Here is a 27,151-nt window from a genome sequence, read left to right as displayed (position 1 = left end):
TTATGCTAATCTAATAAAGCAAACTCTTTCCTGCCCTGAGGGTGTGTGCATGTGTGATCAAAATAGGAGAAAGAGGGAAAGAGAGGTGGGCAAGAGGACACTGTGGCCCCTGAGGGTGTGCCGTTCTTTGAAGTGGCCCTCTTCTCTTTCCCATCCAAGTGGAGTGGGGTGTGACTAAGGCAGCTCTGTAAATGGATGGTTGTGGTGTGGAGGTGGTGGTGGGGTCTTTATCAAGAGCACGTGTCTGCCTCCACCGACCAGGGTGCAAAGGTCAGGAGGCTCTCCTGCCTGGGAACTGGGCATCACTTCATAGGCTTTTTAAATTTAGTCAGCTTAAGAGGGGGTCGGAGAAGAACGACCAGCTTTTGTCACAAAAACATGAAAGTATTTGCTTATGCAACAACAACAGTATACACATAAAGGGTCTACTTACTCTGGCCATACTGGCTATACTGGTAGCCTGCAGTGACGGGGTCCACACTGTAGCTGGTGGCGCTGTATGTAGGAGGGCAGTATGACTGCGAGGAAGCCAGGCTGTCCACACTCTTGATGGTGTCAGAGCGCTGGCTGCAGCTGGCTGAGATGGGGTTGGAGCTCTCCAGGCTGCTGTGCAGGGGGGAAATGGAAAAGTCGTGCTGGGGCTGGGAGGGTACAGCACTAGGGTTACTCAGGATACTCATCACCTGGAGGGGAGGGGGGGGGGGGGGGAAAGGATGTTAGAAACTTGGAAAATTGAGGATCAAAGCATTGACAGAGTTGAGGGAAAGTACTTTTTTTTTGCAAGTATAGTGCCATCCCAGCACTTCACGGTAAAGATGCCAATAGAAATACACCATTTCAACTTTGAAATAGGAAAGGGGAGAAACTTCCCCATCTTTTTTTAAAGAGCAGAGGGGAGGGAGGATACCAGGAGGGTGATGAGGTTAAAAAAAGGAGAAAGGGAACAAGAGACACAGTTTCCATTAGCTGGCGCTGCCAGTAAGTGTTCTGCTGTGGGACAGACGGGTCCCAGGGTGATAATAGACCCACCATCCTTGCCAGACAGCCCCTGTCCCGGAGCCTGAGGCCTGAGCCCGAGCCTACAGCACAACAAGCACCAAGGGAGTCCCTAATCCCTCGCCCCTAGCCTACCCATCTCATGAATAGTAATGGGGTTGGAACTGGTAAACGATCCCCTCAGATCCCCACACAAAGTAGGCTCCACAAACCATACTGAGCGGGCCGCTGATAGTGCAGGTTGAGGCTTGCCTGAATATTACAGTGTGTATATTATTCACAGTGCATAAAGGCTTCCAATTCAATATTCTAGATTAATGTAATAGCATGTGACATTCGTCAGAAGAAGGCCTCACAATATGTTAAAATGTAAGAGATTACTTCTGGTGCTCCTCTAGTCTGAAGCACAGTGGCCCAGAACGCTGTGAAAAATTTTGTTTTCGCATGCTGTGAGTTTCGTTAAGTGAAAAAGCCTAAGTGTAGAGTGTGCGTGTGTGGTAAAAAAAAAAAAAAAAGCAATTGTCCCACACATGCTTCCCTCCTATAGCAGCGAAGCCTTCCTTTCAACATCAGGTTCATGTTAAGTTTTGCTATGCTGCACTGGCCTTTGGCCCCTTGGCTGCTAAACCAATTAGCCCATCATAGAGGTGGTTACACAGGGGTGATACAGAGGCAGACATATGTTTGCATGCATGCACAAACGGACGCATGCATACACATTTGTAGCAACCACACACCCAACGCAGGAGCTAGCCAAAACAGTCCACAAATGATGCTGCACGCCAGGATTATCCCTCAGAGGGAAAATTAACTATATTCTGCAAATTAATCATATCTTTAGAAAGGGGCCTCCCTAGAAATACGAAACACTCGAAGCACATTAGAAACATAAAGGCTGGTTAGTCATTTCCACATGTTAATTCTATCAGTAAGGAAACCCCCACCGTCCCCTCCACATCTGCGAACAAAGCATGTGACATGTATCCATAAGAGGGAGATTCATAGCCCTCTTCATGCTGGACACATGTGATGCTCCCTCCCATATGGAGATGAAGTGCACAATGTGAGGAAGATGAAGGGTTATGTTTGGATGGGTTCCTTAAAGTAAAAGGAAAAAAAAGGGAGCTAGTAAAATGTCCTGAGAGAGACAGCTGGAGGGCATGAGCCCATTTTAGTTATTGGTTAATTGAAGCTTGATTACATTGCTTCCTTATGAAATAGGACAGCCAACAACTGGCTCTATTATTATTCACGCTCATAAAAGCTCTTCAAAAGGAAATGACTTCTTATCGCGACACGTTGCGGCATTGCTATTTTAGCAGGATATTTTAGATGGGTCGGCCACTTTAGAGGCTGACAAGTGTTGGCATCTGTGAGGATCTCAAGCACAGTTTTCAGTTATAATTTAAGTGTTCTTAGTGGGGAAAGGTATGTTCAGAGTGGCTTCTTCCACCCACACCTACAGCATTTTATGTGACACACGGTTCAGTTTTAATTGGTGGGTTTTGCTACTTTGATGTTCCCATAAAGTTTTTTCCCCCCTAAGTGTTCAAGTGTTAAACGATACTTTGTCACATAAACTCGTAAATGCCATTTGTGGCTGGATACATTGACATATTTCTGTTTCTGTGTGGCTCGTGAAACAGCCTCTGCAGATATTAAGTTCTAGCCAATGAATGAACTCTAAGAAAGCGGGGGGATCTGCTTTTTGTCTTGAATTAAAAAAACAAAAAAAAAAAAGGCAGGAAGCTGATGGTTGTCACTAAACACGTGGGCGTATTAATAAAGAGTTGAAAAGGACTTTGGATTCCTGTCAAATTTTAGAGTTGAGGAAAGGCCATTATATTTATCATCCATACATACAGCATGCTCTTGCAGAGCAGAGTTTCTCCCTGTTTCTCTGCACCCGCCTCCCCCCCCCCCCAAACTCCCTGTTTCGCCTTGCATACGGCGTCCTCAGCAGCCCAGAGTTCGTTTGTTGTTTAATGTTGTGTGAGTGCTGGTTTGGGAGATAATGTGAGCCAGGACCCAGTTTAAAGGACAATGCTCCAGGGCGTTCCCTGCCTCTTGCGCACAACACCCCTCCCTTCACACCCGCCCCCCTCCTTTTCTGCTCTCTCTCTACAGATAGATTACTTTATAAATAATAATAAAAAAGTAATTAATTCTCTCAACTTCTGAGCCCTCCAGCCTGTGGCAAAGTGAGTGCGGGAAGTGTAAATGGATACAATGTGCATCCTTTCAGATAAATAAATAGCACACTTGAGACAAAAAGAGGCCCTTTCAAACCCCCCTCCCCTCCCCTAATTTCTTCAACAGCCAAATTACATTTTTTTGTAACATTTTTTTGTTTGCGCGAATGTTTGACGAGTTGTTCTTTGTTGGATTTCACTCTGGAATAAAACAACGTGACAGAGACGGAGCTGAAACACTGCAAGTGATACAAGAAAAAAACACAATGAGAGAAAAGAAACACAGTAAAGAAAGAGAATGGGAATGTGCCGGAAGAGCTGAGTTTTCTTTCAGCCATTATAATCATTACGAGATCATAAAAGTCAACATTATTCCACTTCGACTATTTAATTTTTTACATTGTGTTAGGCAGTGAAATGGAGCTCATTCGTGTCTCCTTATAGGAGCAGTCGTCCCTGCTGCACCTGATAATAAGAAGAATGCACCCTTGCACTGGATTAAAACAACACCAATTCACAAGTGTAAAGTGAGGAAATGGAGTGCTGAGAATATGATAGCCTATAGAAAGAAGGCGAGGGGGGCAGCAGAGAGAGTGATATAGCGTGAGCGAGAGGAGAGTGGAGGCTTTGGGAAGTACAAAGACTCCTGTAGGACTGCACTGGCCTGAGGGCTAGCCTGCCTGGAGAGCTGATAGGAGCCCCTTCTGTTCCATTCCCAGCGCCAGCGCCAACACACCCCGCTCCACAAATACTCTTAATCTGCGCAATACTGGATTAGTTCCTCTGTCACCGATACCTCCCCGTTCTGCCCAAATCAAAATGCCCCCAAGATGTACCTTTAAGTTAGGCAGAGGTCACTGGGGCAGACAGGGAAAAATGAGCACTCCAAATGTCTGTAAGTTATCTGAGTAGTGCAGAATAACATTGTGCACCTTAGCAGATCTGCCTGGCTGATACTCGCTCCAGCAAAGAACGATTAAAGATCCACAGTGATGACACTGAATTTCAGATCAATATTTGAAGGCCAGTCCTCGGGGTGTGATTACAGGAAGAGAATAGTGTTTATTTCTGTAGCCCAGAAGTCTGGAAAGTGTCTGACTTTGGAAACAGTCAAAATATGAAATAAAACCTTAACTATATAGAAATGTGTGTATTTAATACATAGAAAGACACAAAGAACAGACAGACTTCTTATGTTAGGTCATTAAATGTTACATGAAAACTTGATTTAAATCTTTTAAAATCCTAATCAAACACTTAACATGAAACCAAACAAAAAAAATGAAGGAAATAAATAACAAATGAAAATATCAGTGACTCCCCCCTCCAAGTCAGACGACTCCTGCTCACACAGCGTCCCGCCCTTCCCCCCATCCCTCACATGAGAAGGCCGGCCCAGCGGGCAGTAAGGCCCCTCATCTGAGCAGACAAAATGACTATTTAAAAATAACAGTGATTGCATAAATTGAATTAAAGCGTTTTGGTCACGGTGGAGGTGGCGCGAGGGGTGGTGTGGGGCCGCAGCAGAAAGCCAGGATGGTGGCAGGCAGCAGATGACGGGCTCAGGCCTGCATGCCACTGCGTTAATTGGCCGCGGCACATTCATAAAAACTGAAAAGTGTCTTCCACTAGTGCCACAGGATGAAGAGACAGAAGCAGAGTGAGAGGTAGAATGGTGGTGGTGGTGGGGGGGTTGGTGCTGGAGGGAGAGAAATGGGCCTTTGAAGAATGTAATGCAAATGGGGGGTTGTGGTGGGGTGCTAATTGTGTTCAATTAAGTGGCTGATTGGCACTGACAGAATGTGGGCATTGACATGTCAGGCACAGATGAGGACGATTAGCGGGCACTGGAACAAGCTGTCACTCCTCACAACATGTTAGCCATTCTGCGCCTGTGCGTCTCCCCTCTGTGCTCCATGAAGCTGTTCACACGTACCAAAGGAAGCTTAAATGAGCGGAAGTGGAATAAAATTCATATTTATTTTAAAGGCTAGACACGCTCCCTCTCTGTTACTGCAAATTTCCATTAAGCTAAATGCTCATAGCGGCCTTAGCGTTCCAGAAAGCACAGCTGCTCAAGTTGGAAAAAGGACCCCCACCCCACTCCCCTCTTAAACATCCCACAGCATAAGCTATAAACTTGGCCCCGCACTAACCAGAGGTTAATATACCGTCTATTGGGCTGCAATTGGAGAACGTGTGGGGAGCAATCCTCTATTCTCTGCTAGTGATATGCTTGAGTAACTATGGGATGGATTCAGCCACTGGGAACAAGAGAGGCCCCTTCTAAGCGGGCACACACATGCACACCGACTTCAGCTCGCCGCACCTTGCTCCAACGCCTCTTCTAAATTAAACGGCAGATTTTCTGATTCCAGGAGAGTGGTTTCAGCAAGGCAGGGCCTGGTGTGTGTGTGTGTGAGAGAAGCAAGAAGCAAGGCTGATCGAGGGAGAAAGGAGAAAAACGAAGAGGGAGGAAGAAGAAGAGGAGGGGGGAGGAGTGGGGGTTGTTTGCTGAAAACAGCAGGGGCCAGGTCTAGTGAAAAATGTCAGGTCAAATTGTTCTTGACAGTGTTAATATCTGCACCTCATAGCCATAATTACATGTAAATAAATAGTGAAATAGCTCTCAGCTGGAGACTGGAAGGGGCGAGCTGCTGCATGAGACAACCAGCTGAGGACCCAACTACCTCCCATATTCTCATCTTATTGTCTGGATGTAGAAGGGAGTGAGAGACAGAGATGCACACGCAATGAAGCTTATTTTTAGTAAGTTTTTCCTTTTCTTTGCGATCCCCCCTTGTGAAAGCTGGAAGCACGGTATAAACTCTGCAAAGGGGTCACGAGAATGAGCCCACGACGATGAAGGTTAGAGGACAGAGAGAGAGAGTGAGAGAGAGCCAATAAACCAATGAGGGACAGGGAGAAAGAAACAGAAAGAAGGACGGACAGAATGGGTGAGAGGGAAAAAAAAGTCAGCTAGTATTAATCACAGCCATGCACCTGTCAGAGTGGCATCTGGAACTAAAAGGAACCACATGCAGCTAGACAACATCCCAAACCTCTGGCTAGCGGGGCAGGTTCACAGCAAACTAGCCTTCCTTCTTCTCAAGCCATCCCATGACCCCCTGAACCCTGACCCTTCACCCCGAAGAGACAGGTCACCCAGCATATGCCTCACAGACACTTCACCTGTGAAGCAGGCTGTTACTGCAGACATTATTACATTATGACTATTATTATCATTATGATGATACAAGTAACCTTCAAATTGTCTGTGTATGAGGAAGGAAATCCCCGCCAGATGAGCATGTGACACTGCGTACACCCGTGTGCAATAGCTATTTTAGATAGGATCGATATTTGTGCCTATACTTTCATAAAGGCAGTGCCGCTCTCCACCTTATAGGCATTTCAACTGCGTGGGACACACAGCATGTGAATCAGTCTCAGTCATTTTTCCTCCTTAAATCCCCATCTTCTAGGATTTACTGAAATTCATATTGGCTGCCTCTGCAAGATAAATGTAAATCACATTCCCTTATATTTACTATTTATCAGGATGCAGCAGCTCACTTTCAGCAGGAAATATCTCTCACCCGCACACAAACACCCTTGCATTTAAATAGCATTTTTATTGTCCGCCATAGCCTTTCATCTGGGCGTAGGGAGAAGAGCTGCCTCTCCAGGGGAGAGAGTTGGAGCAAGAGCGGAAGGTGGGGAGAGAGAAAGAGAGAGGGAGAGGGAGAGAGCAAAGCACTATTGGCAAGGCATCGCTGGATGACAAAAAGCCAAGCGGAGAGAAGGAAGGTTGGTAGGTGAAAAATAGATTATGAATACACCAAGCTCCAACCAAAGATATTTTGGAACGTAAGAGAAAATGGCAGCACATGGCTGCTCAAGAGACTGAAAGATGGAGAGAGCAACAAATGGCTCAGATAAACAGGGGCTAGAGAGCTAAAGCACTGTCTCTGCTGCAAGGGGGAAAAAAACGAGGTTTGCATGCATGCTGCAAAGGTGGCTCCTTATACAGCATTTTTTTTTTTGTCACAAAGCATCAAGTTTAAGCTGAGCAAGAAAATTATTAGTCACGTCACACTCGTCTGCAAGCGGCGAAAACAAAAACAAGATGTATTGTCACAAAGCAGAAGGCCAGCGCACGCAGAGGTACGTCTTCGGTGTCGCAGACAGAAAATCTTTCCTCAGAGTTCAAAAGTGTTGCAAAACAACAGCAAACACTAATAATCTGTGCAGAAACAGTATAGCCAGTGGATATGATTTACAGTCCCTGGATTTTCTTGGCAACTGCCGACAGCAGGTCTCTTTTTTCTGAAAGCCTCTTACATCTTTTTTTATACTTGCCAAATTGAAACAGTATTTGTTTTAATGGGAGTTCTAATTAACCAGTATGTATTCCCCCACTTGCTCTGCGAGTGGCTGAGCTATGAATGCAGGCTATGTGCTCATCCCCTTTGATTTGTTGTCAGTGGAGCCTGCCAGCTGACACAGTGCCCGGTGAGAGGCTTAATGCCCAAGTTTTAATAATGTGGGGGACTACATGAATCTCCCCCTCTCATTGGTATTCAGGTGCAGAATGTCTTGTTAGAAGTCAGGGAGGGAGGCGGAATGAAGCCAGAGCTCCAGATTGTTCCGTACATTTTCCCCTCTCCATTTTTTTTTTTTTGGCAACGGCAGAGCTTGCTTCTTAAAAATAATTCATCCCATTTTTAAAAGAAGCGTCTGCGCTAGCTAATGGAAGAGCAGCAGCACAGTTTGGAGTCTCCCCTGGCTTATCTCTCTCAGACAGTTGTGGGGAGTCGCTGGTGAGCATGGTGTCAGCGTGCGTGGTACGGTGCAGCGCCGCGCGGGCAGGCAGGCCTGGGGACACAGATCAAAGGGAGGCAGGGGTGAGAGCCGCTCTGCCTCTGATCCCATGTACGTGTGTGTGTGCGTGTGTGGAGGCCCGGCCCACTCACACAGCCCAAAGGCCCTCAAATACACACAGACACACATCCTTGTCATTCCAAAACACACAACACTTTCATAAAACTGCAAAACAGAAAAAAAAAGTTCCTCACAAAACTTTGTGAACTTCCTTCATCAAAACAGCAATAAAATCTCTATCCACCATACCTATCCAGCTCACAGACTTCCCACTTTCCCTATCACGTCTCCTTATCATAAGGACACCCTACAACAGAACCTGCATGCATTTCCCACTTTGATTCAACAAGAGAAATGCTTCCCGTTCCCCTTTTTCCCCCTCCTCCTCTATATTTCTAGAAATTCTGCCACTGAGCTCCTTTCGCTGGGCTTCAGCAAGTGCCGTTGTTTTCTTTCCTCTCCCAGCAGGTGTCCCTGTCATGCAATAATGAGGAATTCAGCCCAAATGGTTTCACGCAAATGCAATGGCCATGAATGCTGCTTCAAAGAATCATTTGAAAAGTATCTTGCAGCATCATATTACTGGGATTTGTTGAAAATGTGCTGCGTGCTTGAGAGATGATTGCCTGTTAAAGTGCACCTCTTCAGCTGAAAGAATGCCAATTTGCTCGTTTGTTTGTTTTTTACATGTGCAAAATTCATCGTGGCGATGAAAGGTCAAGAGGTCTACTTCAAATGGAATATTAAAAATGAAAAAAAGACCAGAGAGAAAAAGCAGGCGTCAAGCTTAAATCTTCAGGTAAGGATGGCTGAAATGCCTAACCTCGATGCCCTTGCCTGTACCTTTTTCCAACACCTGCTGTGCTGCTAAATGAAACAAGGCCAACAACAAAACACACTTCTGGTTTCATACCTATTGCCCAGCCATGCACAGCTTCACTCCCATGACCCCTAAATATACTGCCTCCCTCAACCAGCCAAACACGCTGTATATCCCACAATGACAGCAACCAGTTTGAGTGTGGATGGCTTTTCCACTGCCTGTAATGGGAAAATGTGTGCTGTCGGGATAGGTTATGGGATTGGGATGGACGCGAGCTCCTGTCGGGACTGCTGAACGCTGCAGGATTCCATTACAGGCTTGGCACCTCGCCACCGCAGCCCATTTACTGCGAATCAGAGAATTTTTGTCAATCTTTACAGCAACCGCGAGGCCATCAATGCCAGGCACTTGAAGAAATAGCTTGCACATTCCAATGCACAAGCATATCTCGAGCAAACAGATGCCGTGTGTAACTTACAATATCATATTCTCATTTCCATCTCGATAGAGAGTCTCTTTGTGTTGATTTTTTTTTTTCAATTACAGGAAAGGAGGAGAAAAAACAGGGGAATAAAAAAAAATAACACGAAAAATAAACAGCGAGGTGTGGAACACGTGCCGATAATTTCCAAAGATGAAACCCAGCCGTCGTTTGATTGAAATTCGGTTAAATGCAAGGAGAAGACAAAGCCCTCTCCGACTCTGAGATGTTAAAGTGGTTGTTTGTTCTGTGAATTTTCTGTGTCGTGAGTTTTCTGTGACGAGCTTGCGAAGTGAGAGGGGGGACAGATAGGAGCTGCCCAGCACAGCGGGATGCTGCACCAGGGAGTGAACTCTGATTCTGCTGTCAGTGGGAGCATTCATGTCCACGCTGAGAGACTGATAGGAATGCCACACATCATTCTTCAGTGTGGTGCAAACTACTGCGCAGCCAAAACATCCACACCATATACATATGGAAACTCCCCCACACATGAAAGCTGAAAACGCACACAGTTTAACTTCAAAAATAATGAAATAAATCTAAAAAAAAAGGACAATAAACAAATAAAGTTTATTTTAGGTTGTTTTATACAAAGACTTTTGTCAAACCATGTCGATAGAGTAATTGAATACTGAAAATCCAGGCTGCACAGTTGCCCAAAGGCTCCTGTCCTAATCCTCACTATGACAGGAAATGTTTAATATCCCAACACATTCTGGAATGTCTACGAAGAGAGAAAGCGGCAGTGTACCCCACGCCAGTATTAGAGAGCCATTAATGAAAAAAAAAAAAAAGACTCCATGTTCCTGGTGTTTTTCTGCAGGTTTGCAGTGAGAGCATTAGCAGTTAAAGCCTCTGTGCCACGATTAACAATCAAACACGCTGTGAGCCTCCATGTTATCCTCCGTCGCTCCAGAAGGAGAGAAAATCTCTTTTTTGTTCCAAAATCCTTAATTCTTTCTTCTCTGAAGAAAGAGGGTAATACCAAGAATGTTTCCAATCTGCTTTGAGAAATATTTGAAGAAAAAAAAACGAAAAAAAAAAAAAACTCCCAATAAAACACGTGTGAACGACGGGGTAATTGTGGACAAATGCAGCATTGAAATTCATTTTCAACTCTTTACACACCATTTCAATCTTATTTTCTGCCTGTTAACCACATCTTGTTGGTGAGGGTGGGCAAGACTGGCCAGTATTGATGGGTAATTGTGTATAATTCACTCCGTACACACGATTTGCATCAATACAAATCATTTTTCATTCTCTGCTACTTAAAGCTCAACCCTTACCACAGAGTCCTATTTAAACGCTCATTAATGGAGGAGTCCAAAGAGGTTAAACATCTGAAATCCAGCAATTTAGAGAGAAGAAGGCAAACAAATGTGCACATATAGCCGCGTGCTTTGAGATGGCAAAAGGAGAATGGGTGGGGATGGTCCTTTTTTATTTCAAAGGGAAACCCAAGGTGGTCCCCGTAATATTAAAAAAGGAGGTAAAGTGAGCAGCAAGGTGAACTTACAGGGAAGCATGTGCAACCCTGCTCAGAGATGCTTGTAAATCGCGTCGTAAAGACATGAACAAAATCACACATAGCACTGGAGTCCTCCAGCTGCAGACAATTACGTGAAGAAGATTATGGGTATACATTTATAAGCTTTAGCTAATTATTTCATCTGCATGTGTTCTCTCTCTGTGCTGTGCAGGATTTAGATGTCCCAGGAAAGTCGAAACCGCTGTTTGGAGCAGCTTGAGTACTTGCGGTGCTATCAAGATGAATTTTAATTTGTTGATGTTAATCCAATTGTTTTACAAATGTAGCAATTTAGAGTAGCTAAAATAAATCCAGGGCTTTGGAACATGAACATAAAAGCCCACACTGGCAGTTATTTTGCTGAACACGCTGTTTCTGAATTTTAATTTGCAGTCAAATACAATTACACATTCTGAAGTGTGAGAAGAGGAGGGGGAGGAGGGACTTTGGTACACTAAAGAGTGTGAACACCACCTATGTGGGAATATGCAGACAAGTGATGAAAGTTCAGTGGACTGACCTGCGGGGAGAGCCCGTTGCCAACGGGGTTCATGTGGTTGCTGGATGCTGAGGGGCTCATGAATGTGTCAGAGTAGCTGGAGAAGCTGTGGCGATTGGACGACAGACCGTAAGCAGAGCTGCTGTCAGCACTCAGACCTCCCTGATGCATGGAGGATGGAGGCAAGGGTTGGGGCCTGTGCAATGTACTGCTGCCCTCTGACATAAAAAACAACAACACATGAGCACAGGTGAGAACAAATCAGGGAAATTTCTTAAAATTTTCTTAAAATCTGGGCTGAGGCCCACCGGGAATCCTCACAGAGGCCTCACAGTTTGAGCTCAGTCAGTCATAAGTCACACATTAGGTGTCCTGCCAGTGTATTCTTTGGCACGTAGAAATGCAGCTTTACAAAGGAAAAGCGTAAAGGACAGAAATGACCTTTGCTCATAATACAACCCTTATTTTTGTCCCACTGTGACAAAGATGTGATTGTAAAGATAACTGCTCGCTGCATGGTTCTTATATGCTGCACATGATTCAGACATAATTTATGACACTATTACCACAAAAAATATGGATGGCATACCACAAATAAGCAGGACTAATGCAATATTTACCTAAATTTGATTACACTCCGAGAACAGAACATAGAGTATATTTTGGCTGGATGCTGTGTCAACCTCACCCTGTGATAGTGTGGTGCTGGGGTAGCTGGACTCTGGTAGCTGGTATGTGGGTAAAGTTGGCATCCCCGTGGGTGGGAATCCTCCAGGAAGAAGGTGGTTGAAGGCAGCTAGCTGATTGGCCCCGGCCTGTTTGCGCCACCGAGCCCGCCTGTTGCTGAACCAGACCTGCGGGAATAAACCAGATATTGTAAAAGGCATGAATCCAAATGGCTCACAGGATTTGATTTGATTCATTTTCAGCTGTTGTTTTCAGCGTCGTCTGTTTTTAACGAGAGTCTGTTTAGACTCTCAGTGGAGTCTGCCGGCTCCTGCCACCTGCAATTAATCTGCTGGTTGGCGTGAGTGTTGTTGCTGGTGCTGTAGGAGCTCAGTAGTGTGGTCCCTGTCTTTCTTAAGTGGTTGAGGCTGTGATCTATGTAAACAGGCTGCCCTAAGTCCACTTCAGAAGGAAGGAGTCGTTTAAAGGTCAGAGGTAGGTCACTAAGCTCCGCATCACACACCTCGAGTATGTTTGCGAAGCTGCTGCATGCTTTGAGGGAGGCCCATTTTCCCCATTTCTGGAAGCACAGTTAACTTGTTCATAGCTATTGTTCTGTTTCAGTGTGGCTGTGTGGTTGTTTTTAAAGGGGAAAAAAAACAGGTTTTAACTTCAGAGTCGAAACGCGAAGTTCTAAGGCTACAAACAGCAAAAATGCTCGCAAAATGAGCAGCGCTACTGAAGCGCAGACAGACAATGTCACTTCCCTGAATGAAAGGGGGGGAAAAATTGGACCCTCTGGAACGGCAAAGATTTACACACTTTAAAAAGGCTTCTGCTTCAACAAAACATGAATATAATCAAGCCCTTTTGAAAAGATCCTGCAACCTGTTCCATTTAACCAAGACAAGGCCCGGGTTTCACTGTGTGCTAAGGGTTGAAGGACATTGATCTATGCCTCGCACAGGCAATTCATCAGAGTTTAATACACTGTCAGCGCAGTTCATCTACTGTTGTGTTTCAAACGGCCAGGGCTATTGTGAGAGCACATGAAAGAAGGGGACAAAAGCCCCTCCATACGCCACAGAGAACAGTGGACACAAAGAGGGGGCGTCCCTTTTAAACAGGTCTTAAAGAGGGACACTTTCAAGGGGACTTACACAGCGACATACTCACTGCTTTTTGGGGGCTGCCTCTTTTTGTACACACAAACATACATATAAACTTGTAGAGGCTACAAGGGATCTCAGCCCGTCGGAGATCTTAATTTGAATGTGCTTCTTTTCAAACACATTCACTGCCTCTGGTGTTTTTCTTTTCTTTTCCTTTCTTTTATTTTGACTATTACTCAGTTTAGTAGCGAGTGCTTAGGAGAAAGAAAATAAGATGCAACAGGCGATGACTGTGTCGGTACTTGAGAAAAGGGCAAACCTCAATTATGCAGGTGGAAAACCAACAGGAAATCTTTATCTCAAGCCCGATTGCTCCTGAAGACTACGTCTGAATCCCTCAATCAGCTATTCCAAAACAAATGTGGTGTGTGTGGCTTTCGGGAAATTTCTGCTATTGGGATGTAGTGGAGCGTGGTCCAAAGTCTGAACTAAGCTCCAACTGGGCCAGACAAACAGCTGCCTAGGCTCAGGGGAGGAGGACACGGGGGGGTACACCCCTTCCTTCCACACACTCCCGTTCACCCCACCCCGCAGTGCCACTTCACCTCCGACCTCATCGACTCACCCCACTCGTCTTTTATGTTCACTTTAACTTCCTTCTCCCTTTGTCATCTGAGCTTAGGAAGGAGCTGTTCCATCATGGTAGCCACAAAAACGCTTAAAACACTGAAGTCACTTTTTGCTTTCACCATTTTCCTTTTTCACAGATACATATTCACAGCCTCCTATTGTTAACTTTGCCTATATATTTATATATTTTACTTCAAGCTACTTTTTTTTTTAATTAAACCTATTTTGTCCTAATTGTGAACATTTGTTGAAAACATCTGACATACAAAGTTTGTGCAAATTTAGTTTAGTGCAAATGTTCAGTTAAATAATTTAGTATATACATTTCATCTATCATGCTACTATGGAAAAGCTATTTCTGCGGCACAGGGGTCTGATCTCAATCATTTCTCATCTTGTTCCAGCTGCTGGAAAGTCTCACACAGAGAAAACTCTGGAATATCATCATGATTTATTGAAATCTGCAGTACTCTGAGAATTTCAACAGTGAAAGTTTTGCAGACTACCATACAGGCTGCAGCTCTGTCAACATGCACAAACAGTGGATGCAATGTTTAACATATTGGACGGAAGATGAGCATGCATCACAGACTGAATGGCTTTCTCCAGCAATCACTGGGCTCTTAGCACAGACTGGGATAAACATGTATTCAAGAGCCTGTACACTATCACACACATGCATACATTACTTGCACAGTCTTATACATGCACACATCCACTCTCACACTGACTAACACACAGCCTGAAGCTGAGGATTTGAGGCTGCGCTCTGGAACCTGATCACAAAGTCACCTTGGACCACAGATTCTCCTCTGCTATCCCCAATCCGGTTTAATTCTCTGCAGTACAGAGAGCTGCAGCACTTCTCCATGACTCCCTATCTACCTACAAATGTGCAGTTGAATTCCAATGGCTCACTTGTGCTTTGTTTTTCATGTACTAAACTGTTTTTTGCATCTAGTGCACTTGGATAGGCCTGCACAGCAGCTCTGGATCTTTATGGAGGAAGTTTTGGGAGGAAGGGCGAAAAGAGGAGATCTAAAACTCAACATTGGGAGTGAAGATTGTTGTCGAGTGCAACCAGAGTAGAGGCCGTAGATGCAAACCTGAAACATCTCAAACAAAAAACAAAAAACCCCTGCAAATACGACAAGGAGCAGGACAGTTTAAGTCTCGTGTCTGTGTTTAGCTGCATGCATCTCTTCGCTGCATGTAATCTTCCATTCACCCTCAGCCAGCAGAATCGACTCCCAGCGATCAAGTGGCATTTGGCGTTTTCTTATCGCCGATCGGTGATGACACACGCGCGCACACACTCACACTAACACTGTAAAGGCGTGACACTGCACTGCAGTAAAAACCTGTCAGTGTTGTTTCTCTTAAATAGGATCACTCATATTTCAGGATTCTCCATTTATACAATCCTCCATGAATTATTTTGTCAAAGACAAGTACTGAATGTGTGACGCCTTTCAGGAGCCAATTTGCACCATTCGGTAGATGAATACCAAGAGCCGAGATAATGACAAAACAAAATGTGCTGCTGACTTCATATCCACAGAAAACACAGAGGGGTGATGCAACCAGCTTCAACACACAAATCCTCTTCTGTCTCACACCACGCAATACCCCCCTCACCTCCTCCCTCACACCTCCCCTCCTCTCGCCTTCCCCTCTTCTTCTTCTTTACCCCCCACTCCCCACTTCCCTCTCTCTGATTCCCTCCCTGCCTGCCTTCCAGACTGGCACTATGCTAATTAAAGTAGCTAGGAGTGTGAATTTGTGAGGAGAGTGGGATTAGCTTGATAAGTATCAGGAGTACAGAAGCACTGTACCAAAGTCATTTAAATTCTAATAATAAGAAACTGTTAGAACATTCACACTGATGCATTGCAACAATTTCTCCCGTACAATCTACACAAATCCTATTTATTCCTTTATGAAAAATAAACCCGTACTGGCGGGAATGTAGTTGCCCGTTGGATTTTGTGGCAACAATCGATCCATCGTGCCTTTTCTGCTGAAACTCAATGACGACCTAAAAGTCAGGGAACTGTGTATCACCTTTTGACATTAAGATTATATTTTCACCAGCTATTTGGAACGTTTGAATCAGCATTAGTCTGAATTCAGCTACACTGCTCTGTGACGTACAGATGCAGAGGCCGGCCCGGCAAACAGACTCCACCGAGGCCTGTTTCCCTGTTGCTCGCTGCATGCACCAACAGGTCAGCGCGAGCCACAGATAGAGAGAGAAACTTTTTACCAAATTGATTTGCACACTTCGTAAAAGCAATGCTTATACCTTATTAGATTCCACTACCTATAATAGCTACATGCAGAATGTTTATTGGTAATGAAAGGGGACCTATGTGACAGATTCGGGAAAGCTAGCCAGCAGCCGCACGCTGAGATGATGAGCCTCAGCCGACACTCTGGAGTCAGTCTCTTTGGAAACTTCAGTCTAAATAGAGGGGAATGTAATTTGCTTCATTTGCTAGAGCTGATTTACGGAGGCTTGCGCAGCTCTCCCCATCCTGGTCCACTCCTCAACACAGGGAGCAAACACAAGCGCTGCTCTCCTGGAATGGCTTTGTTGCCTGCTCCTGTTAAAACTGAGGGGTTATCAGATGGAAAGTGGCAGAGCATACTGCATCAGTGGAGGATATAGTGAAGGTAGACTTGGCAGTGTCCCCTCCTACTGAGACAGGCTGGAACTAATTGCTGAGAGATATGGATCATATCCCACAATTTGTCAGTTGGGGTGATAAAACCACTGCAGGGCTCGGGGTGGTAAGGGAGTGCTGGTAGCTCTGCTGAAAGGGACAGCGAGGTTGATAAAGATAGATGGTGAAGGGGTCTTAAAATGGCAGGCGAGGGCAGACACAAGGGAGTTAGCTCTGTTTACGAGTTTGGGTTGTGAGTCAGCGCTAAGCCAAACACTCATCACTTCAGCGAGAATCAAGCGGTTTAATTTACAACACGGCTTTGAGCTCTGGCTGCTGAGCGCCAGCGCGGCCATGTTTGCAGAGGTGCTTGCCGCACGAGTGCTTTTACCTCTGCACCGAACCTAAAAACTGCTTTTCACATTATCGCTGTGTTTAATGACAAATGGATAACAGCGAGCCGTGACAGCTGACACACATACGAGTTAAAATATGAGTCTATGAGCCTCCTCCAACACCCCCCTTCCTACGGACAGTTTCTCAGCCCCAAACACCGGTTAAGTCTCTGAACGACATCTGGAAGATACGTCATTGCAGCTGTGCTGGAGAGGCTTTTCTCTCAGGCCAAAGGGTCTCCTCTCTTCTGCCCTGTGATGGGCCATTTGGGCACCTATATGTAAGCCCAGCTGGTGGAAATTTCCCAAACCAAGTGATACAAATAGCACTCACATGCACAAGCTGGCAAATTTACATTTAAACAACATCCTTTCATATTTAGCTTCTATTCTCTCTCACTGTTTAAATACTGAAATGTTTATGTGGCATCTCCAGTAGTCATTAAGCACAAACCCCGAGATATATTTGGGGAAACACAGAGATAAAACTATCAGAAAATTCTTAGAACCACAATCCTTGAAACATGCTCGTCACACTGTAGGGCAACTTTGGGCATTAATATAGTTTGGCTACCAGAGTCCCTTTCTTTGTAACCTTCTCAGAAAATTAAGTTTAAGTTGACCTTTTGAGACTTTCAAAGCCTTAAAGAATTAGATTACGAGCAAAACAGCATTAACAAATTATAGCCATGTCTCAAATTCCTCAGGTTTTCACATGACATCATTTAAGTCTATTATCTAACAGCAGAGAGGCAGCAGTCGCTTCATGTTCTTTTTCTCCTGCTCTCATGTTTACATGAGATACACATTAAGTCACGCTTGAATTTTTCTTTTAAACCCAAAGAGGGACCACGCTCCCTGATGACTTTGAAGTGCACTACAAAGATGTATATACTTATATCACCTCTGTCATAAGGTTTGCTTAGTTTGTGTGGCTATATTTGTCCGATCAAAATGCAAAATTGAATGCTATTTTTAAATCAATAAAATAACTATCTTGTCTTGACTCGCTTCTTACACTTTTAAAAGAAACCCCCCTCAAATATATTGCCTTGTAACAGCGGTGAGATACATTTCTCTTTCCCTGAGTGAGGCATTACACACTCAGACATATTGGACATCCTTGTTGGGGGGTTTCAAGATGGACAAAGACATGTGTGGAATCAGTTACCCAATTGCATGTTTGGAGTGTGATGCACAGTTAGCATGCAGTGAGGAGTTGGAGGGGTTAGGGTAGTGTGAATGACTGTGGTAAGAGGAGAGGGGTGCCCCAGACCCTTTTTCTTTTTTACTAGCAGTTGATTGATTAATGTTGTTGTCGGAGCATAGGGTCCCCAGAGAGGCTGAAGAGCCCTGTGTGATATGTGGTGGGTTTTACAAGCAGCGGCGAGCTTGAAAGTGATGGGATGAGATCCTGGCCAAAGGCCGAAATGAGAAATCCATCAGGAATGCATTCCCTTTCTCTCCTCTCCCTTTTTTTCTCTCTCCCTCAGTCTTTGGTAGAACAGCTGCTGCTATAACTCTACTGTACATATCTTTCTTCAAGCTTACATACAACTGCAGGGCACTCAGGCTGTAGGACAGGTCCCCGGATCTGAGGTGCGAAGGAGGGGAGTATCTCTGTCAAAGTACTTGAACATGAAAGATAATGGTAGACAGCAAGCTTCCTTACATGCAACAGTGAAGTATGACAAAAAGGGGCAATATAGCCCTGATGGATGTGTACACCAGTACCATGGGTAAAAGAAGGCAAATGTTAGGTTTTGGGAAAAAGATATTGCTCTTTGCAGTATCTTTAGTTGTTGCTTTAGTTAGATGTTAGCATTTATGCAACACAGAATCCCTTAAGTCTTCTGTATGAGCTAGGCCTCAGTGATTTTCAGCACTGATGGGTTTTTTGCACAAAGCATAGCTAAACCTCAATTACACATGCGCTTCTTAAAGGAGTAATGTACCTAAATTACAAATAAACTACTGAGCACTGTGCTGCTAATTTTTCATGTAAATTAACCTTTAAGATTTCATAGGTGGATGTTTGCAGCATCAAAAATCACTGGAACTCTTTCATTTTTTTTTTTTTTTTACTAAACACAGTGTAACAAGGTTTGCTGCATGTTCTCAGAGTTAACTGGAAAGCGATGTTTGCTGTGTACTGATGTCTCAGACAAAGGGGTCTCAAAATGATCCAAACTTCACAGCCGAGCACCAGCGGAAATGCGTTTTCATGCAGTCTGACTACATCACAGTGTGCATGCTTATCAGTCCGAGTACTGGCACTGCTTGTCTAACCTGTACTCTGGCCTCTGTAAGTTTCGTCCTCTGAGCCAGCTCCTCTCTGGTGTAGATGTCAGGATAATGCGTCCTTTCGAAAGCCTTCTCCAGCTCTTCCAGCTGCTCGGCGGTGAAAGTGGTGCGGCTGCGCCTCTGCTTCCTTTTAAGAGGCAAGTCGGGCTCAGAATCGACATCTGAACCATCATCTGTCCGGTTACCTGAGGGGAAAAGGAAAGGACAGAGGGCCACTAAATGAAAACAAGCTAAGAAGCCTTTTATGTGAATATACTGACTAGTGAGGGGGGAAAATAGCCGCAAATATGGGTTGAAACTTATCATAAACTCAGCATTAAATGGATTCTAAAAGAGCCTCTTTTGTAGTCTCAAGAGTGGGGGACTGGCAACACAGTGGATTCAAATGACAGCTACTTTTCTCTCAGTATACAACTGGGAGAATATTATCTTAATCTGTGGATATTTATTTAATATAGAAGAGCCCCTGATATACAATCCTGCCTCTGAGAGGGGCCCCAGAGGCTGTGAATGCAGAGAGCTGAGGGGGAGTGGGGTGTTGGTGGGTAGAGGGGTTAATCTGCACAGGCCACCTTGCTGCTCCTCACCCTGCTTTTCTCTGTCATTGGCCCAGGGCACACTGCTCATACACAGTGCAGCCAAAACGTATAAAATAGAACACAATATCACACCAAAACCATTCAGTCCCATGTGTTTCCATCTGCTGTCATTAAATGAATTAGAACACATTTTACATTACTTTTTAGGCATTCAACTAAGCTGAATTTTTGCTCGAGGAATATAGATACAGCACAAAGCCGTACAATCCAGGCCGACAGGGAAATTTTTGACAGCAAATATGCATTACCATTGCACATTACCATTATAACTGAATTTAGAAAATTGCATCATTTTCACCTCCTCTGCATGTCTATTCAAACTACATGGCCCTTTTCATTTCATGTCATAAAATTCATATTTTCATAATTTCCTCATTGAGACATTGACAAGGCTGCGTGATGTGCCAGTGTTGCTCCAGGCCTAGTTGGATTGCATCACGCACAGTCCAGAAAGTGTGGGAGAGGGAAAATAAAGAGAGATACTGAAGAAGAGGGTGCATGAAGAGATTTCCGCCTCTGACAGAGGCCCTTTGCCATTCAGCTCGAATAAAAAACTATGCTGCTCACCTGAGTGTCTCGCCTGCGACTGATTTGTTGTTTTACAGCTCCAATCTCCGCTCGTAGCTCACTCTAGTCAAATCTTTCAACATAAGTGGACAAAAGAATACTCAGACCTGGCCTCCAAATAACAACTGTGAGAACAAAAGAGCAACAGAGCTGGCGGAGTCTCAAGGCCAGCTCCAGAGTTTAATTAAACAAGGAATTATGGGATTATATGGAGACTATCATTACAGGCCACTCTATGAGTCTTCTACGAACATTTTTTGTCCCCCTGAGCTCATGCTCAATGATTCTCTGCGGATTACATGTGTCCGCAGGACATGAGGCCGCATTCATTAAATCAATTCTTCAGTCTTATCCTTTTTAATAAAGATTGATTCTTGAAGCACAAGCTCACTCCGCTGCAGAACACCCTTGAACATACAAAGTTGAATATGTACATACACCACATATCCCTTTGTTGGTTTTCATGAGGATGCGTACATCCATTTGGGCAATAACTTGCCATGACGACACTTGAGACCAGCCCAGCGGTCTGCGGATCACTTTCCAAAGTCACCTCTGTGTCCTACAGGGAGACGCCGGGGCCACAGCCGACACATTCTCAAGGGGTTCGGAAAAAGACACCAAAGTCTTCTCCTCCTCAACCGATTTTCTTGTCCTCCCCTTTGTTCGAGGTGGGGTTTTTTTTTCACTGACTTTATTTTGTCGCTAAGCTGATGTGGCAATCTTTGTCACATTTAGCACCCATTAGCAGGCAAATGACGCCTAAGCACCTCAGCAGACAATAGCTTGTACTTCTGCTCGTCATTAAGCCCCGCAGAGCCAACACATCTGCTCTCGTACATGAACCAGAAGCACGAGGTCAGCGGCCCTGCCTGTAATGAGTAAGGAAAAATGGAACACGGCACACGCTGTATGGAGCCAACTGGGAACGGGGTTGGATGTGAAACTCATCTATATGCTGACTATATTTGGGTGAGAGAGAGCCCGCCGCTGATTGCAGCGGAGTTGCAATAAAGGACAAGTCTATCCAAAGAGCGGAGGAATTAAAACGTGGTCTGAATATATGCCAGTTAAACACAAGCACGCATGCACGCACACACAAGTACATACAGAGAAAACAGCCACGTCTTCAGCTGTCTTCGATACAAAACACTTTAAAATCAAAATTTCATGTCTCCTTTTTCTCCTCACTTATTTGCCAAGGTGAACAGACAAAGACAAAATACGACTGAACAAAATCCCTGCAGGGCTGTCAAGGTCAATTCCTTAATGGTCTGTTCGGCACAAAAAAGGTACATTCTGATTAGACCTTTATATAATACGACTGCTGTAATTTCCATTCAAATGTTCGTGGGATATTGATAAACCACTCATGCCTTGTCTCATTGCTTATTGTGCAATTAGAATCTAATTATGTGGCATCCAGTGGGCACGATTAGTGTCGTGTACTCTCCTCCAGGGGCCCTCTGAGGTTTTCCCTCAACATTGATTTAAAATTGTGCCCCATAATAAACAGGAATTAATCAGGTTTGCACTCTGCTTTGTCAAAGTAAATACCTGATAAAGATTCAAATTAGCACTGGTTAAACGAGATGGTTATTGCACAGACGGGTTTAAGGACCGACTTGAAGATAATACAACACTGATCTACAATATTACAAGTTACAGTCCCAAAATATGACTGATCTGATAAGTTTAAGAAGGCAAAAAGTCAGTGATACAAGTAAACACATCCTTACTACTGTGCAGATCAGCTGCATACATTTTATATACACCTATTATTCTGTTTTGCAGTTAGTATTTTACCAACTGGGAAAATTAATCAGATTTTATTTATGATATTTTTAAGATTTATTTAAGATGTATTTATTTTGAAAAGCCATCAAAAAACACATATTTGTATTTTTTTTCTTGAGATGTTTCACATCCATGTCTATATCATTCAATAGGAGGTCTATTTAGAACAAACATATTTATTATATTTAGTATTTAGCAATTTTTCGTTAAGGTTTTAATGTGGGTTTGTTGCTTTGTAGAGTTTTGCTTTTATTATACGAACTATTGTTGGTATAGTGAAATAAGTGATGGGTGGTGATGGGTGGGGGTGGGGTCTATAGTACACGTGAAGCTTACAGATGTGAAGAACCACATCCTTTCACCTCAGCGTGACTTTGCGTCAGCGATGCTTTAATTCTGAGCAGACCTTTTAGATAGCACATTCCTCTTGGTCTTGAAGGACTCGAGCTGCTAGTTAATAGTTTTAAGGTTACTGTGAGGTTTAAAGCCTGCTCTCTTGCTTGATGCTCCTCTGCTGACCTTGCAGACAGAACACAGGCAGATGGGATCCTCATCACCCCGTTTCCTCAAAACTCGTCCTCATGTCGACCCCCTCCCCACCTACTCCTCCAGGGCTCCTCGCATTCTCCCTCCAAACCCTCGGACTCCTCCGGTCCTCCACCTTTACCCCCGAGACACTGAAGTAATCCTGATTAAACGGACAGCTGTCCAATCAATCCGCACAATTAACCACATGATCTGCGGGGTTACAGGTTTACGATACGTCATCCTACCAATAAACTTCACGCCCGCCCGGCATTTAAAAATCCTGGCCAAATTTGTGCATCTGATACGTTTAGTTGGTGCTAAAAAGCACAAGAAAAAGATAGCTCGGGACTGATAAATAAAACTATTTTAGAGCTTTTATGTAGAAGTAAAATATATAAATAAAATAATACTTTGGGGAAGGAATTACAATGCAAAAACAAAAGACCATTTTACCAGAAGATTAAAACTTTACTTTCAAAATCATAAAAAAAGGAAAAAAAATCATGGTTTTGCAGCAGTGCAGGTGCTTTATCCCCTATCTCACCTGTCAGCAGTATTAGCATCAAGTAAAGTGGCACTCATCCTAGTCAGGCTGTCTCTGATATCATAACCCATGGCCTCAATATCAGCCATACCTTTGCAAACTATCCAAGACAGAGGGACAAAAACAGACAGGGCTTTGGCAGTGCAGCATTAGCTCATAATGGCTCATTTTGAAAAGCATATTAGTTCCAGCATAATTACAATCAGGCCTCACGCTCTCTGTTTTGCAGGCATTCACAGGACCAGCCTGTGAGCACCGAGTCACACCAGTTGACTGTGACTGACAGCAGATTTAGTTAAAAATGGTGTTTTTTCCTCCCTCTTTTTTCCCACAGGACAAAAATAACACCACATCTTTTCTCCCTATTTATGTTGACTTGTTTATTTTGTGCCTACCTTTTGTCGTACTTGATACCGCAATTATACTTTTTGTCAGTCAGAGGGGGTGAATATCAAAAGGCCTAATTATGCAAACAGGCCTGTGATAAGAGGCATCTGCCTGAGATGGGATCTGCTATCTCTGACATGCATCTGTCTCTGTGCTGTCTTTGCTGCTCCAGGCCTGCATATAAACAGCCCTGCCTGTCCTCAGGACTGCATGCGATTCAACCACCAACACTGGAGTGGAGGGATGTTTCGGGGGCGGGGGGTGGATCGTGCAGCAACATCAAATAACTAACAACTTCCCAATTTGCATTTTTTGGAGAATGGTGCGGCATCTCTGCTTAATGCACTTGCCTGTTCATCCTAAAGGGGTTGCCAAGTTAAAGGAGGCATATGATTCAAGGCATTTACTGCAGGATGTATCTGAGATAGGAACCTCGTGTGAATACAAGATAGACGACAGCGATAACCAGAATGGTTTATAGACAGACGCTCTATGAATAATCTTTTATTCCCCCTGTAGTTATCTCCCCGCATGTGAAAAACAAATTCAAAACTCTGAAAGCAACGCATAACCTCGGAACAGCTCGAGTTTACTCGTTTGTATGGTAATAAAATAGTCAGATCAACACACCAAATAATTTATCAAAAGGCTGCATGTGTGGCAAAACCAGGTTAACTGCTCACTTGGTCGTCTGGTAATAGGCCAGAAAGCGTTATCACTTTTCTCCTTGTTGACAAGGACCTTCTCTGGGCAGTATTTTGACATTTAGGTAAAATTGAATCTGGATAAGATGTGTAAGTATACATAAGGACATGAAAATCCACCAGATATCTAAAATAAAATCATTCTTAGATCACCTTTATGGACAGATATCAGCGGTTTCTGTTTTGTCTCATGCATATCATACTGATTACTAGTTTGTAGCAAGTGGCTGAGGCCCATTGGCACTTGCCCCAAAATCTATTTCAAGTGGTAAGATAGCAAAGTGAGACCGGAAACAGAGCTCTAAGGTCTATAACGTTCCATAAAGTTATCTATTACTTTATAAAAACTTCAAGTGAACCCGAAGACTGTCCCGTTGTTGCTGCCAAGCGCAAAATCTCCTCCTGTCACTGTCAGGAGATTTAGGCTCTCTTACGTTGGCATTCCTCAGGAAAATTCCCAAACTTTTTCCTCTTGTCTCTCTGACAGAATCGCGCTCTTTAGGAGGCGCTTGAAAAAAAGAAGAGGAGAAAAAGGCAAAGGAGGAAGAAAGATGGAGGCTCTATAATCTTTGGCTCCCACAACAAACAATTAGCCCCCTTCTCTCTTTTAGAGGTGGGCAGAGGGGGGGGGGGGGGGGGGGGGGGGGCAAAAGAGAAAGCAGAGGAGACAGAGAGGGAGAAGCAGCGAGAGCGCTGCTCTTTTATGGCTCTTGTCATATGGATGAAGGCGCAGCGCGTCCATGAGAGCGCATGCTCACCTTCAACAACAGGGCGTCCACTGGGCCTCACGGCCTTTTCAGCCCGGAGAGACGAGCTCCTCAGGGGGCCATTAGAGCATGAATAGGGGCCTGACAGCCTTGTGCAGCTCTGCAGGGCATCCATAAACGCTGACATATTGACTCCCCATGCCTCTGCGCTGCCTGAGTGTGAAAGCGTGAAGGGCTTGAAGGGTGGGATTCTTTTTCTTTAATATACTGCTGACTAAAACTTGGATATTAGCTACAATATAAATGTTTGCTTATGACTTTAAGACATTCTGTTTCCACAACAGGAAAGTCTTATAACAGATAATTTCTTCTTTAGTAACCCTTTTAATGGGTAATTATTTGGGGAAAATGTGCTTTAAACACTGTGAGTAGTAAGTTTTCCTTATTCACACATCCAAATGCATTTGCTTATTTTCAAAATTTTCATTATTTTTCCTCCTGTGTCACTTTTAAGGAACAAAGTCAGTTTACAGAGCCACGTGGACCCTTAAAGACTTTAAGCAGACAAAATGTGAACCCGGGCTCCTGCCACCTCTCCCTAGCCCACTAAAACTGAGCTTTGCACCAGATTTTATTTTCTGTCGAGCAGAATGTCACCGCCTGATCTCAAGTCTTTACTAATTGAGGTCACAGCGAAAGTAATGAAATTAAACGAGAGCACAAGAACATAAAAAAAGAGGAGCCCATGGGGGTCTCAGCCAAATGGCACTAGAGCCAGAGCCCCGTTCCCCCAGCAAAAAGCTCGAAAGAAAAAAAAAAAAACTTCGCACGAAATCAAACAGTTACGTCTCAGGGCTATGAGCCAAGGTCTCCTGGAGGAACAAATCATTTTCTCAACAAAGCCAAAGAGAGATTACTGGGCACAGTATAGGAATGCACAGCGGACATTTTTATGCGCCCAAGGGAAGTTTCCTAATTTTCTGGACAAGGATGGGGAGCAAATATTGCGGAAAAGTTTGTGTGGCACAGAGGACATCAGGAAGGAAAGAAGAGTTGGTGAAAGAGAGGAAGATGGAAACTTTAACAAAAGCTCAAAGAATATTTCAAAAAAAAAAAAAAAAGTTGTTAAATTGCCACAGGAACATCTACATTTCTTTATAATGCCTGTCTGGCTGCTGATGTAGAATTGAAATATTATTTTAGAGTGAAAACTAATAAAAAGCTGTTTGATCCAAAAACCTTGGAGAATATATTATTAAAAAGGCAGTCGTGCTGTTCTCCACTAACATTTAGCAGGCTGCAAATAAACAAACCGTTACCAAAGAGCTCCTTTATATACAAGAACTTAATGAATATTTCCTGTAGGGAGCTTATTCTCTGGCCACAGTAAAGCATTACAGTGCTTGGCATTAATTTCCGAGAGCCCGCCATATTGAGGGGTTGTAATGTGCACAGTAGAAAAGCTTTTTATACTGAGACTACATATTCCCCAAGGAGAGAATGACTGACGATGCAGAAATAAGCCCATTAGTTGAAAATAGGGGACAACATTTGAAGTTGTTATTTTGACGGCTAGGACAGGAGCTCCACCCCACTGTTTGGACAACTGCTTTCACAGTTTAACTTAGTAGGGAAAAAAAAACACATTTCTGATTTGCAACACTTAGGGAACATGCTTATTGTCTTTGTGGTTATGAAAAAAACATGCACAATTAAAACAAATGAATATTTCAGTGGCGAAGCACATCAAGAGCATAAAATGTGAAATGTTCTGGCCCTAAGTAGCATAGGCTAATGGCGATTTTTAAACTAGCAGACCATGGTCAATGCTTCTCATTCATCACTGAGGGAGAGCGCGGGTGCACTGTGCTAAACATAATTACTGTTGCACATTATGTGGGCTATTCCTGCATTGTAATAAAATTAGCCAGAAATGCTTTTTGTCTTTTCTAATGCAGCTCCATGGTAACCAGTGGATGGCCATAATGCGAAACACTGTCCCCGATCCGTGCCAGCTGTCAGAGTTTGACAACCTTAGCTGGCAAGGTGAATTGGAGGAAACTAGATTTCTTTCAATAAATTATGTGGCTCCGACCTGCTCATCCAGTGCACAATTTTACATGGACATAATAAAGT

The 27,151-nt window shown here is 43.9% G+C and overlaps 1 protein-coding gene across 3 annotated transcripts in view; it reads right to left on the bottom strand.

The window, feature by feature from the left end:
• The window catches only part of pax7a (paired box 7a), a 43,873-nt gene that overhangs the window by 3,573 nt on the left and 13,149 nt on the right, over positions 1-27,151 (bottom strand). For 2 of the 3 annotated variants that reach the window (XM_026167672.1, XM_026167673.1), the window contains exons 5-8: positions 19,168-19,367; positions 12,098-12,263; positions 11,431-11,627; positions 434-683 (exon numbers count right to left, since the gene is read on the bottom strand). In XM_026167672.1, coding sequence (XP_026023457.1) covers positions 434-683; positions 11,431-11,627; positions 12,098-12,263; positions 19,168-19,367 — 813 coding nt within the window. Of the gene's footprint in view, positions 1-425; positions 684-11,430; positions 11,628-12,097; positions 12,264-19,167; positions 19,368-27,151 lie in introns of those variants that run through there. The other variant, XM_026167675.1, reaches the window with a different exon arrangement.

The sequence above is a fragment of the Astatotilapia calliptera genome, chromosome 5 (genome assembly GCF_900246225.1).
Source record: "Astatotilapia calliptera chromosome 5, fAstCal1.2, whole genome shotgun sequence".
NCBI classification, from domain to species: Eukaryota; Metazoa; Chordata; class Actinopteri; order Cichliformes; family Cichlidae; genus Astatotilapia; species Astatotilapia calliptera.
The sequence above is the reverse complement of the archived record's forward strand: the minus strand, read 5'-3'. Positions and strand labels throughout refer to the sequence as shown.